The sequence below is a fragment of the Oncorhynchus masou genome, chromosome 5 (genome assembly GCF_036934945.1).
Source record: "Oncorhynchus masou masou isolate Uvic2021 chromosome 5, UVic_Omas_1.1, whole genome shotgun sequence".
Taxonomy (NCBI): domain Eukaryota; kingdom Metazoa; phylum Chordata; class Actinopteri; order Salmoniformes; family Salmonidae; genus Oncorhynchus; species Oncorhynchus masou.
The window spans coordinates 41,457,678-41,474,474 of record NC_088216.1 but is presented as its reverse complement, the minus strand read 5'-3'; the positions used below and the strand labels follow the sequence as shown (position 1 = coordinate 41,474,474).

General features: G+C 40.9%; 1 protein-coding gene across 4 annotated transcripts in view; it reads right to left on the bottom strand.

The window, feature by feature from the left end:
* LOC135539593 (copine-9-like) overlaps positions 1–16,797 on the bottom strand; it is a 196,252-nt gene that overhangs the window by 35,420 nt on the left and 144,035 nt on the right. For all 4 annotated transcript variants that reach the window (XM_064965564.1, XM_064965566.1, XM_064965567.1 and 1 more), the window contains 3 exons: positions 8,684–8,747; positions 5,602–5,705; positions 5,095–5,199 (listed from right to left, as the gene is read on the bottom strand). In XM_064965564.1, coding sequence (XP_064821636.1) covers positions 5,095–5,199; positions 5,602–5,705; positions 8,684–8,747 — 273 coding nt within the window. The remainder of the gene's footprint in view (positions 1–5,094; positions 5,200–5,601; positions 5,706–8,683; positions 8,748–16,797) is intronic.

The following is a 16,797-nucleotide window of genomic DNA, read 5'->3' as shown; positions in this document are numbered from 1 at the left end:
CTAGCAAAGAAGAAAAATGTTGCTGACTTCAAAACTGTCACGAAGGAAGAGTTTAACATCCTTCTCCGACAGTTTTATGGAAATGTTCGAAATGGGAAGGTGGAGCAGTACAGCATAAGTAGCTACCTGGCATTCCATTGGTGGCAGCTGGTGCCTTATGAAGGACACTGAATTTACCACCTCAAATAATGTATTTCTGGGCAATATCAAACAGCTGAGAAAGCAAGGAAAAAATATCACATACAGCCAACCTCCCATTACCGATAAGGACATGCCCCAGCTCCAAAACTCCTAGGATCTGAGTCTCAGTACACCAAGGGGTCTGGTCCAGAAAGTGTGGTTTGACCTCCAGTTACATACACCAGACAATTAAAGCCCAACTCATTCCTCGTAAAAACAGACAAGAACGGCCTAGGGTATGTTGTTCATAGCCTGTTTGTGTTATTTCTAAGTTGCACTCATAAGTTGGGTAACTGGAAATCAATATTATAACATCGCATTCTCTCTCTCAGATACACCACTCTCGCATATATATAACGAGGCCACAAAGAATTATCTGGACCCAAGGGAGACACCCGTGCCAATATATCCAACAAACACCGGCATTATCACATAATTCAGCTGTGGTGGATAACAAAGAGAATATATGGTTTCAATGATTAAAATCAGCTCAAATGAATGTCATGGATTGTCTTCCTTTTGTCTGAATAATGTCCTGACAAGAGAGCACTATTTTTCTGCCAGGCAAAGTCAGGCATCATAAGCTCATTGTTATGGATGTATCGAAATACATCTTCACTAGAAAACAGCTTAAACAAATGCAAATACAGCTACTTTGCGGGTATTCTGTCTGCACCTTTTGACGTGACTGTAAATTAGCCGTAGATGGCTAGCTAGCAAGAAAAGGAAAATAACGTTGCCAGTCGGTATGGCAATACAACATTTAGAACGAACGACTGGGTTGCATCTATAGATACAGAACAAAAAGAACAAACGACTGGGTCACATCTCTAGCAACCCTAGATTTGCATCGAGACTATATCTTGTGGAAGGATGAAATAGTATGAATAAATTAATCAAAATAACGTTTTTAAGGAAAATATGTTGATCATTATTTGATGATCATTTCAGGCCTAACAATGCCCGTGCCAATATATCCAACAAACACCGGCTTTTCGGGCATTATTACTTATATGTAACTACATGTTTGGGAAAGAGAAGAAGAGAGGGAGGCAAACACAGTATGTCCCTTGAGAAATATGAGGTGATGATCAATAGACAGTATATCACAAAAATGAATACACCCCTTACATTTTAGTAAATATTTGAGTATATCTTTTCATGTGACAACACTGAAGAATTGACACTTTGCTACAATGTAAAGTAGTGAGTGTACAGCTTGTATAACAGTGTAAATTTGCTGTCCCCTCAAATTAACTCAACACAGAGCCATTAATGTCTAAACCGCTGGCAACAAAAGTGAGTACACCCCTAAGTGAAAATGTCCAAATTGGGCCCATTTAGCCATTTTCCCTCCCGGTGTCATGTGACTCGTTAGTGTTACAAGGTCTCAGGTGTGAATGGGGAGCAGGTGTGTTAAATTTGGTGTCATCGCTCTTACACTCCCTCATACTGACTGGTCACTGGAAGTTTAACATGGCACCTTATGGCAAAGAACTCTCTGAGGATCTGAAAAAAATAATTGTTGCTCTACATAAAGATGGCCTGGGCTAGAAGAAGATTGCCAAGACCCTGAAACTGAGCTGCAGCACGGTGGCCAAGACCATACAGCGGTTTAACTGGACAGGTTCCACTCAGAACAGGCCTCGCCATGGTCGACCAAAGAAGTTGAGTGCACGTGCTCAGCATCATATCCAGAGGTTGTTGGGGAAATAGACGTATGAGCGCTACCAGCATTGCTGCAGAGGTTGAAAGGGTGGGGGGTCAGCCTGTCAGTGCTCAGACCATACGCCGTACACTGCATCAAATTGGTCTGCATGGCTGTCATCCCAGAAGGAAGCCTCTTCTAAAGATGATGCACAAGAAAGCCCGCAAACAGTTTGCTGAAGACAAGCAGACTAAGGACATGGATTACTGGAACCATGTCATGTGGTCTGATGAGACCAAGATAAACTTATTTGGTTCAGATCGTGTCAAGCGTGTGTGGCGGCAACCAGGTGAGGAGTACAAAGACAAGTGTGTCTTGCCTACAGTCAAGCATGGTGGTGGGAGTGTCATGGTCTGGGGCTGCATGAGTGCTGTCGGTACTGGGGAGCTACAGTTCATTGAGGGAACCATGAATGCCAACATGTACTGTGACATACAGAAGCAGAGCATGATCCCCTCCCTTTGGAGACTGGGCCACAGGGCAGTATTCCAACGTGATAACGACCCCAAACACACCTCTAAGACGACCACTGCCTTGCTAAAGAAGCTGAGGGTAAAGGTGATGGACTGGCTGTACACTCACTACTTTACATTGTAGCAAAGTGTAATTTCTTCAGTGTTGTCACATGAAAAGATATACTCAAATATTTACAAAAATGTGAGGGGTGTACTCAATTTTGTGATATACTGTAAATAGCCTTAAGGATTTACCTTGAAAAATGGTCATGTGTTTGTGACACGTACTACATTGAATTGATTAACAATAAAATATGATTAATTGACATTTGCTCTTTGCATAAATCAGTAATATTGTGTGAGGGTTTGTGTGCATGTGTGAGTGTGTGTGTGTGTGTGTGTAATAACCAAAGATAAAACGAAACGTTGTGGAACCTCCATGTTGGTCCCAATAACACCAGCGCTGGCCTTTGAGACAATATGGCCGACTGCTGGCATTATTCTGACCACCACAGAGCATCATGGGTACTGTAGTACATCATGCTACAGCAACATTCCATAGTCCTTAGTATTGAGCACAGACAGTGACAAAACCACAAATCATTGGCTACTTAGTCCCACAGCCTTGCCAATGGCTCAGTTGTATGGAAGGCATAATGGGAACTCCCCAGATGTTACACCAAACTCATTTAGCTATCAGGAAAAACATCCCTGGTTTTACTGAATATAGAGTACCTGCTACAGTATCCAAAGTTGCTTTGACTAAAAGCTTCTGCTCAATGACCAAATGTAACAGTAGGGACAATGTACAGGAAATCTACATAAAACCACATGAAACTTCCAAAATATACTGAACAATAATATAAACACAACATGTAAAGTGTTGGTCCCATGTTTCATGAGCTGAAATAAAAGATCCCAGAACTTTTCCATTAGCACAAAAAGCTTATTTCTCTCAAAAGTTCTGCACATATTTGTTTACATCCATGTCAGTGAGCATTTCTCCTTTGCCAAGATAATCCATCCACCTGACAGGTGTGGCATATCAAAAAGCTGATTAAATAACATGATCATTACACAGGTGCACCCATCATTACACAGGCCACTCTAAAATGTGCAGTTTTGTCACACAACACAATGCCACATGTCTCAAGTTTTGACGGAGCATGCAATTGGCACTCTGACTGCAGGAATGTCCACCAGAGCTGCTGCCAGATAGTTTAATGTTAATTTCTCTAACATAAGTCACCTCCAACGTTGTTTTAGAGAATTTGGCAGTACGTCCAACTGGCCTCACAACCGCAGACCATGTGTAACCACGCCAGACCAGGACCTCCACATCCGTCTTTTTCTCCTGCGGGATGGTCTGAGACCAGCCACACGGACATCTGATGAAACTGTGGGTTTGCACAACGTAAGAATTTCTGCACAAACTGTTAGAAACCGTCTCGGGGAAGCTCGTCTGCATCGTCGTCATCCTCACCAGGGTCTTGAACAGACTGCAGTTTGGCGTCATAACCAACTTCAGTGTGCAAATGCTCACCTTCTATGGCCACTGGCAGTCTGGATAAGTGTGCTCTTTACGGATTAATCCCAGTTTAAACTGTACCGGGCAGATGGCAGACAGCGTGTATGAGCGAGCGGTTTGCTGATGTCAATTTTGTGAAAAGAGTGCCCCATGGTGGAGGTAGGGTTATAGTATGGGCAGGCATAAGCTACGGACAACGAACACAATTGCATTTTATCAATGACGATTTGAATGCACAGAGACACTGTGAAGAGATCCTGAGGTCCATTGTCGTACCATTCAGCCGCCGCGATCACCGCATGTTTCAGCATGATAATGCACTGCCCCATGTCAAAAGAATCTGTACACAATTTTTGGAAGCTGAAAATTTCCCAGTTCTTCTATGGCCTGCTTACTCACCAGACATATCACCCCATTGAGCATGTTTGGAATGCTCTGGATAGACAGGTGTACGACAGCGTGTTCCAGATCCAATATACAGCAACTTTGAACAGCCATTGAAGAGGAGTGGGACAACATTCCACGGCCACAATCAACAGCCTAATCAACTCTATGTGAAGGAGATGTGTCGCGCTGCATGAGGCAAATGGTCACACCAGATACTAACTTGTTTTCTGATACACGCCTCTACCTTTTTTTAAGGTATCTGTGACTAACAGATGCATATCTGTATTCCCAGTCATGTGAAAGCCTAATGAATATATTTCAATTGACTTATTTTCTTGTATGAACTGTAACTCAGTAAAATCTTTGAAATTGTTGCATGTTTGTCAAGCCCTGACCTTAGAGATCCTTTTTATGTCTCTATTTTGGTTTGGTCAGGGCGTGAGTTGGGGTGGGCATTCTATGTTTTGTCTTCTATTTCTCTGTGTTTGTCCGGGTGAGGTTCTCAATCAGAGGCAGCTGTCTATCGTTGTCTCTGATTGAGAACCATACATAGGTAGCCTTTTACCACCTGTGTTTTGTGGGTAGTTGTTTTCTGTTTTTGTGTCTGCACCAGACAGATCTGTTTTGGTTTTGTTCTCTTTGTTGTTTTTGTTATTCAGTGTTCGATTCTATTAATAAATCATGAATGCTGCGCTTTGGTCCACTTCTTCATGCAATGATGACCGTTACAATGTTGCATTAATGTTTTTGTTCAGTGTAGTTCATGTGGTCATGCCTTTACCCTGGGTACTAAGTGACCCTTGACCTTTGATCTCTTGACTGTCTGTGTCACTCACCTGTCATAGTCTCCGTTACAGAGGGCTCGTACAGGGATGGTGAAGGGCTGCCACACAGGGTTCAGAGTATTCTTTACCACCTCCGTCTTATGGCAGATGGTGAACCTACGGTACACAGCACACACAAGGAGCTCTGAATACAGATACTGTACATGGATGGAACATAGGCCTTAGAAGTATCAACTACAAATACCAAAGAAGATGGTGAACCTACGGAAATCGAATTACCCATAAGGGTGCAGTCGAATGGCCGTGGTCTGAGGTGCTTTTCCTCCTGTTCTAGTAATTGTATTTATATGGTCCCCATTTCAACACAGTACACACAAGGACCACTAAGTACAGGGATGAAAAGGCATAGCCCTAGAAGTATAAGCCACAAATACCAAATAAATGAAAGTCTTTGTTTCCTCCAAAACTACTTGTGACAGATTCATTCATATATTTGGATCTACATAACAGACAATGTGGGAAGTGAACTCATCTTGACACACGCACACACACACTCACGTTCCGTCTTCATTACTGCGGTAGAAGACCAGGAATGGGTCTGACTTGCCGAAGAAGTCTTTCTTGTCCAGCTTGTTGGCACACAGCTGCATGGTAGCAATGTCCTGAGAGAAAAGACAAGTCTCAACGTCAAAGCAAGGTGGTGGTTTTAAGTCACCATAGTGACATAAGTAATATAAATGACATATAACTAATATGTCAGTTTAAATGACATATATTGTAACTACAATGTCACTGTTAAATGTCACTATTTTGAAATATTCTAAATGTTGCATTTATATATTTTTCTGACCAAGTATGTGACTGTATGGTTCTTGTATGGGGATGGTATAGAGGTTGAATTATTACAACGTTTTAATAAGATAAAGAATAACTACATGAGCTTTAATGGTAAAAGTCACTAATAAGTATGGTATGCGTATGGAGCTGCAATGGAACTCAGGGACAACACCCATATTCATAATATTTCACAAGGAAACATCTGAGAAAGCAAAAACAACAGACTCATTTGGTTGAGCAAATATCTCCTGGGAGGAGCAGCCCACCCATATAAATAGAACATTTACTTGAATGGGGATTCCCGTTCTAGTATTTCTATGAGCCCGACATCGTTTAGAAATCACACCTTTTGGAGATCTGAGCAAGGTGGCAGAATAAACACGTCATCTGCCTTGCGGCATGCCCCTTCCACTGTATTTCTGTAATAAACGATATAATGAACTATGTTCTCCATGTCTTAGAGCAACGGTCTGCAACCTTTTCTAGCATGACAGCTACTTACATTTTTTTGGCAGGAAACAGTGCACTAATTTCTATTTTACACTAAGGACCTGCAAGCTTTTCTAGCATAAGATCTCAAATTAAACATGTCTCGAGGAAAAAAACATTTTTTCTAGCTTTTCTAGCTTTCAAATAGGCACATTCTTCTCTTCTCCCCTGCAAGAATGTGCCTATTTGAATGCTAGAAAAAAATAAGTAGCTCGAGACATGTTTAATTTTAGCTCTCATGCTAGAAAAGGTTGCAGGTACTTAGCGTAAAATAAAAATGTGTGCACTGTCTTCTGCCAATATACCTGGTCAAATAATGGTTAATAAACAACTCTAGGGTGGGGGTTGAGGCTATAAAATATGTGATTTCATATTATCCCAAATTATGTTTTCTCAGTTTTATTTGTCTTTTTTGTGTGTGTGGGGGGTAGAGAGATAGAGACAGAAAGAGAGAGAGGGACAGGGAGAGAGACAGAAAGAGACAGAGACAGGGAGACAGAGAGAGAGAGAGAGAGAGAGAGAGGGAGAGAGAGAGAGAGAGAGACGGACGGACGGACGGAGAGAGTATATTAACGGAACAGAGAGATAGAGATACAATTATTCATACCTCTGAGGGGAATTGTCAATGTGATTATTCACAGATCGGATGCATATTAATTTTAATATTGTAGTCGTCATTTCATTGTCAGAATGATAATTTTTCAATATCTGCGTCCCAAAAGGCACCCTATTCCCTGCCTTGCAAAAGTATTCATCCACCTTGGAGTTCTATTCTGTTGTATTACAACCTTTAATTTAAATAGATTTTTTGAGGGACTTAATGTAATGGACATACACAAAACAGTCCAAATTGGTGACGTGACATTAAAAAAAAATATTCACACCCTTTGCTATGAAGACCCTGAATAAGATCTGGTGAAACCAATTACCTTCAGAAGTCACATAATTAGTTAAATAAAGTCCACCCGTCTGCAATTTACAGAAGCCATTGCTTAAAGAAAAAAATATGCAAACACGTTTGGTGTTCGCCAAAAGGCATGTGGGAGACTCCCCAAACATATATATGGAAAAAGGTACTCTGGTCAGATGAGACAAACATTTTGCTTTATGGCCATCAAGGAAAACACTATGTCTGGCGCAAACCCAACAACTCTCATCACCCGAGAACACCATCCCTACAGTGAAGCATGGTGGTGGCAGAATCATGCTGTGGGGATGTTTTTCCATCGGCAGGGACTGGGAAACTGGTCAGAAGGAATGACGGATAGTGCTAAATACAGGGAAATTATTGAAGGAAACCTGTTTATGTCTTCCAGAGATTTGAGACTGGGACGGGGGTTCACCTTCCAGCATGAAAATGACCCTAAGCACACTGCTAAAGCAACACTCGAGTGGTTTAAGGGGAAACATTTAAATGTCTTGGAATGGCCTAGTCAAAGCCCAGACCTCAATCCAATTGAGAATCTGTGGGATGACTTAAATATTGCTGTACACTAGCGGAACTCTTCCAATTTGAAGGAGCTGGAGCAGTTTTGCCTTGAAGAATGGGCAATGGCTAGATGTACCAAGCTTATAGAGACATACCCCAAGAGACTTGCAGCTGTAATTACTGCAAAAGGTGGCTCTACAAAGTATTGACATTGGGGGGTGGCGGGGTGAATAGTTAACCACGCTCAAGTTTTTTTTGTGTCTTATTTCTTGTTTGTTTCACAATAAAAAATATGTTGCATCTTCAAAGTGGTAGGCATGTTGTGTAAATTAAATGATACAACCCCCCCAAAAAAATGTATTTTAATTCCAGGTTGTAAGGCAACAAAACAGGAAAAATGCCAAGGGGGTTGAATACTTTCCCAAGCCACTGTAGTGCACTACTTTTGACCAGTGCTCTCAAAAGTAGTCAAAAGTATTGTGGGAACAAGATGTTATTTGGGACACAGACATTCTTTTATATTCCCTGTTTTCATTTATTTATTTGTACCCCTTTTTCTCCACAATTTCATGATATTCAATTGGTAGTCACCGTCTTGTCCCATCACTGCAACGCCCATACGGACTCGGGAGAGGAAAAGGTTGAGGGCCATGCGTCCTCCGAAACAGCCCTATGTTGAGGGCTGAGCGCGATGGGACAAGGACATCCCAGCCGGCCAAACCCTCTCCTAACCCAGACGACGCTGGGCCAATTGTGCGCCGCCTCATGGGTCTCCTGGTCGTGGGATCAAACCCGGGTCTGTAGTGATGCTTCAAGCACTGCAATGTATATTCCCTATGTTGAATGGATGAGAATATGTGTGTGTGTGTTGTGTGTGATACTGACCCTGCAGTTACTCAGTTCCTCAGCGGTGAATATGATGTTCCCACACTTTTTCCCTGGGATCCCACTAGAGAGAGAGAGAGAAAGAAAAATCAAAAACTCAGAATGATAAGTACTGGGTTAGGGTCCTTTGTCAGTATTTTGTGCACATAATTTGCTTTTTAAATGCTGAATTAATCACTAATTATTAGTGCCTCTTTGTATGCATTCATGTGAACATTGCATGTAAGGTCAAGACCTTGAGTGAAATAGACAAACATATGCAAGTATGCACACTCACATACACACACACACACGCACACATATATATACATCCCTCATGTTGACAGATAGAGGTCTAGAGGTCAGTCCTGATAGCTTTATTAACTTGCCTTCAGACTCCAAATCAACAGGTCTGAGAACAGTCCATCACTTCACATTAGCACTCCACACATTGAAACTAGTGGCAGAGGACTGACTTTAGATCAGATGTTGGGATGACAAAATACTAGTTTCATAGTAACAGACAGGGGCTGTTTAGGGAGACTTTTCTTCACCTCCACACTTTTTCTACTTTCCAAATGGCACCATATTCCCTTTATAGTGCACTACATTTGACCACAGCCAATTGAGCACATAAATAGGGAATAGGGTGTAATTTGGAACGTACCCATTGATGATGAGTCATTTTCACCAGGGGACACATTACCATTCAATCCATGCAAACAAATTGATTTTAGGGTCGATTGGAGTGTCTATCAAATGATGTATGAGACGATTAGGGTAATTGAAATGGAATTAGATTTAAAAATGGAGGCCAGACGGACTGATGTTAAGAGGGGAATACCTATTTAACAAGGGGAGGGCTTTTTAATTTTGGGTACCACTATCGATACATTTGCTGTGAGTGATGCATTCAGAATAGCTTAAATAGATGTGAATCAATGCTAGAGAGAGGAAAAAAGCATTAGGGTTCTCTTCCTAAGAAGAAGATTGATAGAAGCAAAAACAAGAGAATCATTTCACATAAATTATTAATCACAGGTTGAGTCTTATAAGAGAATTACAGATGGTCAAATCCAGCATGTCATACAGTGATTTATTCCATCCAGTAGACATTGCACTAAGGCTGGTAAGCGTGGCTATAGGATGATTAACATTCTTGCTGTGAGTTTTAAGGGTGTAATCATAAACACCCATGCCACATACACACACCCTGAAGTGCTCACGACAGCCTGAGGTGGTATGTGCACGGGTGACAATTTACTCTACACGCACGCGTGCGCACACACACACAAACACACACACACACACACACACACACACACACACACACACACACACACACACACACACACACACACACACACACACACACACACACACACACACACACACGCACACAAACACACACACACAAAAACACACACACAAACACACCTATCAGGTTGACAGCCTCTGCACAGGGCTATTTATAATGCTTACAATGCCTTTTGAACCTTTACCCCAGCATTCCATGTACTCAGATCTTCTCTATTCTCCTCTACGCCACTGTGACAGCCTGATTACTTCACAAGGGCTGCTGTCAGAAAAGACACCCTAATACCTTCGGTTCTGATAAACACACTCACACTTACGCACGTACACGCACAAACACAGAGACACTCAGACACACACAGAGACAGGCACATGCACAGATGGGAGTCTAACTGTGCAGAGCAAATGCCCCTTTGCCCCCCCACTCGCTAAGTGCCCTTTTGGGTGGTGATATAGTTTTATGGTGGCCGTTAAAAGCCAAGCTGCAGCATCATGAACTAACTATAGACGATGGAATGATTTCTGACTGAGACATGTTTAGCAAATCGGCGTGAGGGGGGAAAAAAGCATGTACAACTTCCTCCAGATTAGAGAACAAAAGACGACTCATTTATTAGATTATAAAAGCAGGACTGGCAACCTTCCTTACATGCAGCTCAAGGTTTAGGTCAGGGTCAAAGAAGACGCCAAGGTTTCTGTCCGTAGGCTTTACATTGGTGAACAAATGACCAAAGTTATTTATATCAGGGTTCTAAAAGGTGGGGGTGAAATTAAACAACCTCTGACTCATCCCTTCTTCAGTTCTGAACCCACTGCCCGCAAGTTGCTGGGACATCTTCAAGTTTGCTAACAGAAGATAAATCACAATAAAAAAAAGATCTAACTAGCAGATCTACATAAATCATCAACATCAATGATCAGCTGATAGCCCACCCTCTTTTCCCGATGTCAATCATGCCTTTAGGAGGCATTGTAATTGTAAGCAACTAGCTTGCTTACAATTTGTGATGAATGTGTTGTTGCAGAAATAAATGGGCCCTTTTTTCTTTTTGGGCTCTGGTCAAAAGTAGTGCACTATATAAGAAATAGAATGCCATTTCGGACATTTACATGCAAAATTATACCCTATTCCCAATCTAGTGCACTACTGTTGAATTTCAAGTGCACTACTTTACAACGAGAAGTCATGCACTATATAGGCCAGGGGATATGGTGCCATTTCAGACGCAGCCACAGTGGCTATGTCCCAACTCTCCAGTGTACACTTGCACACTCCCTGTCATTGATTTAAAAACATTGGCTGGAGGGATTTTCCATAATTACAAGTTAACATTTCTGGAAAAGGGAGGAGAATCAGGACATAGCCACTCTCTCGCTCCGGGCCAAATTCACACATTACCTGGAACACAGGCGCTACAGGCTGGATGTGTTATTTCACTGGGCACTTGAAAAATAAAGGAGACTTAATAATAACTTAATAATTGCAATAATTGAATAACCTAATAACCAACATTTTAACACGCCAATTTTACCTGTTAGGAAACCATCTGGTGATTATAATAGTAAACGATGCTGTACATGCTAGAGCACTCTTGGTGCCTAAAACTGTTTCCTTTTATCCCAGGTGCCTCCAGGTAGTTTTTTTCAGTAATTGATTTAGCTAATGCTTTCTTTAGCATCAGCCACAGGATTGGTTCTCGTTTATGTTTCTTGAAAGAAAATAGACATGGACGGTGATGCCTCAAGGCTACATTGAATCACCTGCCATCTTTGCCCAAGAAATGTCTTGGAACCTAGAGGGTTTTGTTGCTCCTGGAGGCAGTATTTTGGTTCAGTATGTTAATGATTTATTGGTTTTCTTACAATCAGAGGAGATATGTCATGAGGACACTAGGGTATTGATGATTTTTTGGCAGAAAATTGTCATAACGTTTCCCCCAGGAACATGGAATTATGCCGGAGCTCCGTTAATTATTTGGGTCATGATATTACTTCTGAGGGTCAACACCCTCTCCAAAGATAGATTATAGGCAATTAAAGCTTTGCCTAAACCTGTTACCAATGAGCACATGATTTCTTTGTTGGGTGTGCTTGGTTACCATGGTTGAAAGACTATGCAGAGATAGTTCAACCGCTGCAGGATTGTGTAGGATTTATATGGAGGTGAGTGATGTTGTGGTCTAGACTGATGAGGCTGAGGTGGCATTGGTAAAATTTAAACAAACATTAACCAGTTGGATATAGAGGGCGCTATTTTAATTTTTAGATGAAAAATGTTCTTGTTTTAAACAAGATATTTTGTCACGAAAAGATGCTCGACTATGCATATAATTGACAGCTTTGGATAGAAAACACTGTGACGTTTCCAAAACTGCAAAGATATTGTGCCACAGAACTGATGTTACAGAAAAAACCCAGATAAAAATCCAATCAGGAAGTGCCGCATTTTTTGAAACCGCCTCATGGCAATGACTCCTTATATGGCTGTGGAGGAGCTAGTAGTCAGCTTACGTTTTCCACGTTTTCCCCAAGGTGTCTGCAGCATTGTGACGTATTTGTAGGCATATCATTGGAAGATTGACCATAAGAAACTACATTTACCAGGTGGTCGCTTGGTGTCCTCCGTTGCAATTATTGCGTAATCTCCATCTGCAGTACTTTTCCGTTTGCTACTGAGGAGAAACCCAACTGCCACAAATTATTTATCATCGAATAGATATGTGAAAAACACCTTGAGGATGATTCTAAACAACGTTTGCCATGTTTCTGTCGATATTATGGAGTTAATCTGGAAAAAAGTTTGGCGTTGTAGTGAATTAATTTTCGCTTTTTTTTCTTAGCCAAAAGTGATGAACAAAACGGAGTGATTTCTCCTACACAAATAATCTTTTTGGAAAAAATGAACATTTGCTATCTAACTGAGAGTCTCCTCATTGAAAACATCCAAAGTTCTTCAAAAGTAAATGATTTTATTTGAATGCTTTTCTTGTTTTTGTGAAAATGTTGCCTGCTGAATGCTAGGCTTAATGCTATGCTAGGCTATCAATACTCTTACACAAATGCTTGTGTAGCTTTGGTTGAAAAGCATATTTTGAAAATCTAAGATGACAGTGTTGTTAACAAAAGGCTAAGTTTGTGTTTCAATATATTTATTTCATTTCATTTGCGATTTTCATGAATAGAAAAAGTTGCGTTATGCTAATGCATTATAGTTGAAGTATTTTTCTGTCGATTTCTCAGCCAAGCAGGATGAACAAACGTTTTTCGCCTACAAAAATATTATTTTTGCAAAAAAGGAACATTTGCTATCTAACTGGGAGTCTCCTGAGTGAAAGCATCTGAAGTTCTTCAAAGGTAAATGATTTAATTTGGTTGCTTTTCTTATTTTTGTGAAAATGTTGCCTGCTGCCAGCACAGCCTAGCATAGCATTATGCCATGCTAAACTTACACAAATGCTTGTCTAGCGTTGGCTGTAACGCATATTTTGAAAATCTAGATGACAGTGTTGTTAACAAAAGGCTAAGCTTGTGTTTGAATATGTTTATTTCATTTCATTTGCCATTTTCATGAATAGGAAACGTTGTGTTATGGTAATGCGTTTGAGGCTATGATTACGCTCCCGGAAACGGGATTGCTCGTCACTAGAGGTTAATGTTTACCCCTTGCTTGGGTTTGCCAGACCATACTAAAGACCCTTCCATCTGGGTAGAAGTATAACCTTGCTGGTAGATTTTAGCTTTATTATGATGATAGTATTTCCATAAATGAAATTGTGTAATGAAGCATGTGTGTAACTGTATGAGTACTAGTTAGATTGTACAACCCAGAATGAAGGGTTTGAAATGATAAAGTGTCTGGTTTTATGTGTTGATTTCGCTTACTTTAATATAAGTATTTTTGATAGAACCTCCTTTGATAGTTTAAGCCATAATCTAATGATTACCTTAAATCAGAAGTGATAAAAGGAGGGAGTGTGAGGGAACATGTTATTGTCCATACAGTTGACTGTGACTTCCTCTTCAGACCAAATGGCAGTACACCCAGAACATTGCTCTGAGAACAGAAAATAAGTTTCTCAGTTTCAAGGTCCCAGCTATGAGTGAATAAGTTTTGTGAGGTATCAGTCAGTCACATGCAGGAACCAACGTTAATATTGCATAATGTAAATCATACTTATATGACTTGTTTGTATAGCAGTATATAAGAATTGAAAGGGAACTCCTTTCCAGAGTTTTCACCAAGTTTGGATCGTGTTTGTGAACCTCTCCTGCCATGATAATAAAGAGTGTTTCATTTAATATTGACTTCAGGTGTTAGTGATGTTGAATGTCCATCACAATGTGTTACTCATTTTAAGTTTGAATGTTACATTAGTTTACAAGGTACCCTTAAAAATGTAAAGTCCCCCTATTTGGGGACCCTATTCGATTAAAAAATAAATTAAATTCAGTCTGGTATGAGAACAGTAGCCCCATCTGCAAAAGCAGAGTGTCTGCGGAAAGCTGAATATCTTGGCTATTGATCGGTGCCTTCAAAATCTTTGGTGTGACTTACTACCATATATGGGCATATGGATATATAACAAAAGGCCGAACCAATGACCTAATTTCAAGATGGCTGCTACCTACATTCCTGTTAGGGTTGTGAAGCATCAACAAAATAAACATGGAAATAAGATAGAACATTTTATGCGTAATGCAAACTATTGCTACCTGTCTCAGAGACGAGATGCACCGAGCACGCTACATTACATTGCAAACAGATTTCATCGCTTTAGTTTCATTACTTTAGCATAAAAGATAGCTTCTGAAGGGGAGGTTAAAAATTAAGAATATCGAACAGGAACCTTCAACTGTAATTCTGTGTATCTTACAACAATATATCCCTTTATTTGATTCACCACAGATTGGAGGATGCAGAGGATTTGGATGATGACGTTTGGGAGCTACCCCTCCCCAGCAAGCACCCTCACCGGTCAAGGTGTTCACCCCCTCACTGCTATGTCAATCACCCTGTCTGATGTTTCTACATCCACTTTTCAAAGACCTCTTGAGAAAATAGGTTCTTGTGGCACCATTCGTCCTAACAGAATCGGTTTCCCAAGACCAAGGTAAACGACATGACAAAGACAGCAGAGAGGGGGACCATTTGTTGGATCAGGATTAAAAAGCCACTTTTTGTGAAATGGAAGGACACTAGGGAAGTAACCATGCTCACCAGACAGCATAAGACATTCAATAACGACCATGTCTCAAGGAGGGTGAAAAATGCCAATGGGGCATGGGTGAGGAAGAATGTCAACGTTTCTGTTTCTGTAAACGACTACAATGCCAGCAAGTTCGGTGTCAACCTATCTGATTCTCTGATAGGCTACTACCAGGTCCTCCACAAGACCAGGAAGTATAATACTTTTTTTACAACTTTGTGGACATTGCTACAGTAAATGCTTTCATTCTCCATAAGCAGATGGCCAAAGCAAAAGGTCAAACCCCTCTCTCCCAGTTGGCCTTCCAAGAGAAACTGGTGTTGAAAATGGCTGAATTGGAGGTCCAAAGCAACCTCACTACCATCACAAGACCCCCCACTCAAAGTGAGCGCCACTATCTAACACACTTGCCAAAAGACAGAAGGAAGAAATGCAAGCATTGCACAAAACACAGACCTTCTGTCCGAAATGACAGATTGCTTTTTGTTTCCTGGCAGAGAGGGACTGCTTCTAAGATTATAATGACATGCACAAGCTATGGTGAAAGTGAAATCTAATTATCTACACCTGGGATGTAAAACATACACGAATGCCATTTGTAAATAGTTCAGCTTATTTACATTTTTGCACCTTTTGTTGTGAGGGACAAATGTTTTTGTGTTTGATAAGAAATGTTTTATATATTTTTATGTATATCTGGTGCTTTTATATTGTTTATGTAAACAGTTAATTTGTATGTGGGACCAACACATTGGTTATGCCTAGGCTAAACGTTCAAGAACTTTGAAGAGGTTGAAAAAACACGACACCACCACAATATTTGAGAGAGGTTGGTGTTGTAGAAATGTCGTTTTTATAGTGAACAATAACCTTTAGGCACATCCAGTGTGCAAAAACAGTGCAATTACAACATTCGGACACTTTAGAAAGGTTGAAAGGACACTTGAATGTGCCCTGGATATCCCATAACACCCCCACAATGCTTGAGTGAGGTTTACATGGTAGAAATGGTGTATTTATACTGAACAGATAGCATTTAGGGATTGCAAATATGTAATAGCACTGGAATTAACTAATTTACAGACATGCCACTTTGGAGAGGATTAGGGACACTTGGAAATGTCCCGTGACCACACCTGACACCACTTAGTAAAACATCTGCCCATTTTTTAAATAATTATTATTTTATTTTACACCTCTATCCAATTGGTAGTTACGGTCTTGTCCCATTGCTACAACTCCTGTACCGACTTGGGAGAGGCGAAGGTCGAGAGCCGTGAGTCCTCCGAAACACAACCCAACCAAGCCGCATTGCTTCTTGACACTATGCTCGCTTAACCCAGAAGCCAGCCGCACAAATGTGTCAAACACCGTACACCTGGCAACCATGTCAGTGAGCATTGCTCCCAGCCGGCCACAGGAGTCGCTGGGACAAGAACATCCCTGCCGGCCAAACCCTCCGCTAACCCGGATGATGCTGGGCCAATTGTTACCGCCCCATGGGTCTCCCGGTCTGTTATTTTGTGTTTGCTTGATCTTGTGAATTCTGAACTATTTCCTCACAATCTCCCAGAATGTCTTCTTTTCAAATATTTGTTTTTGCATGTCAGAATC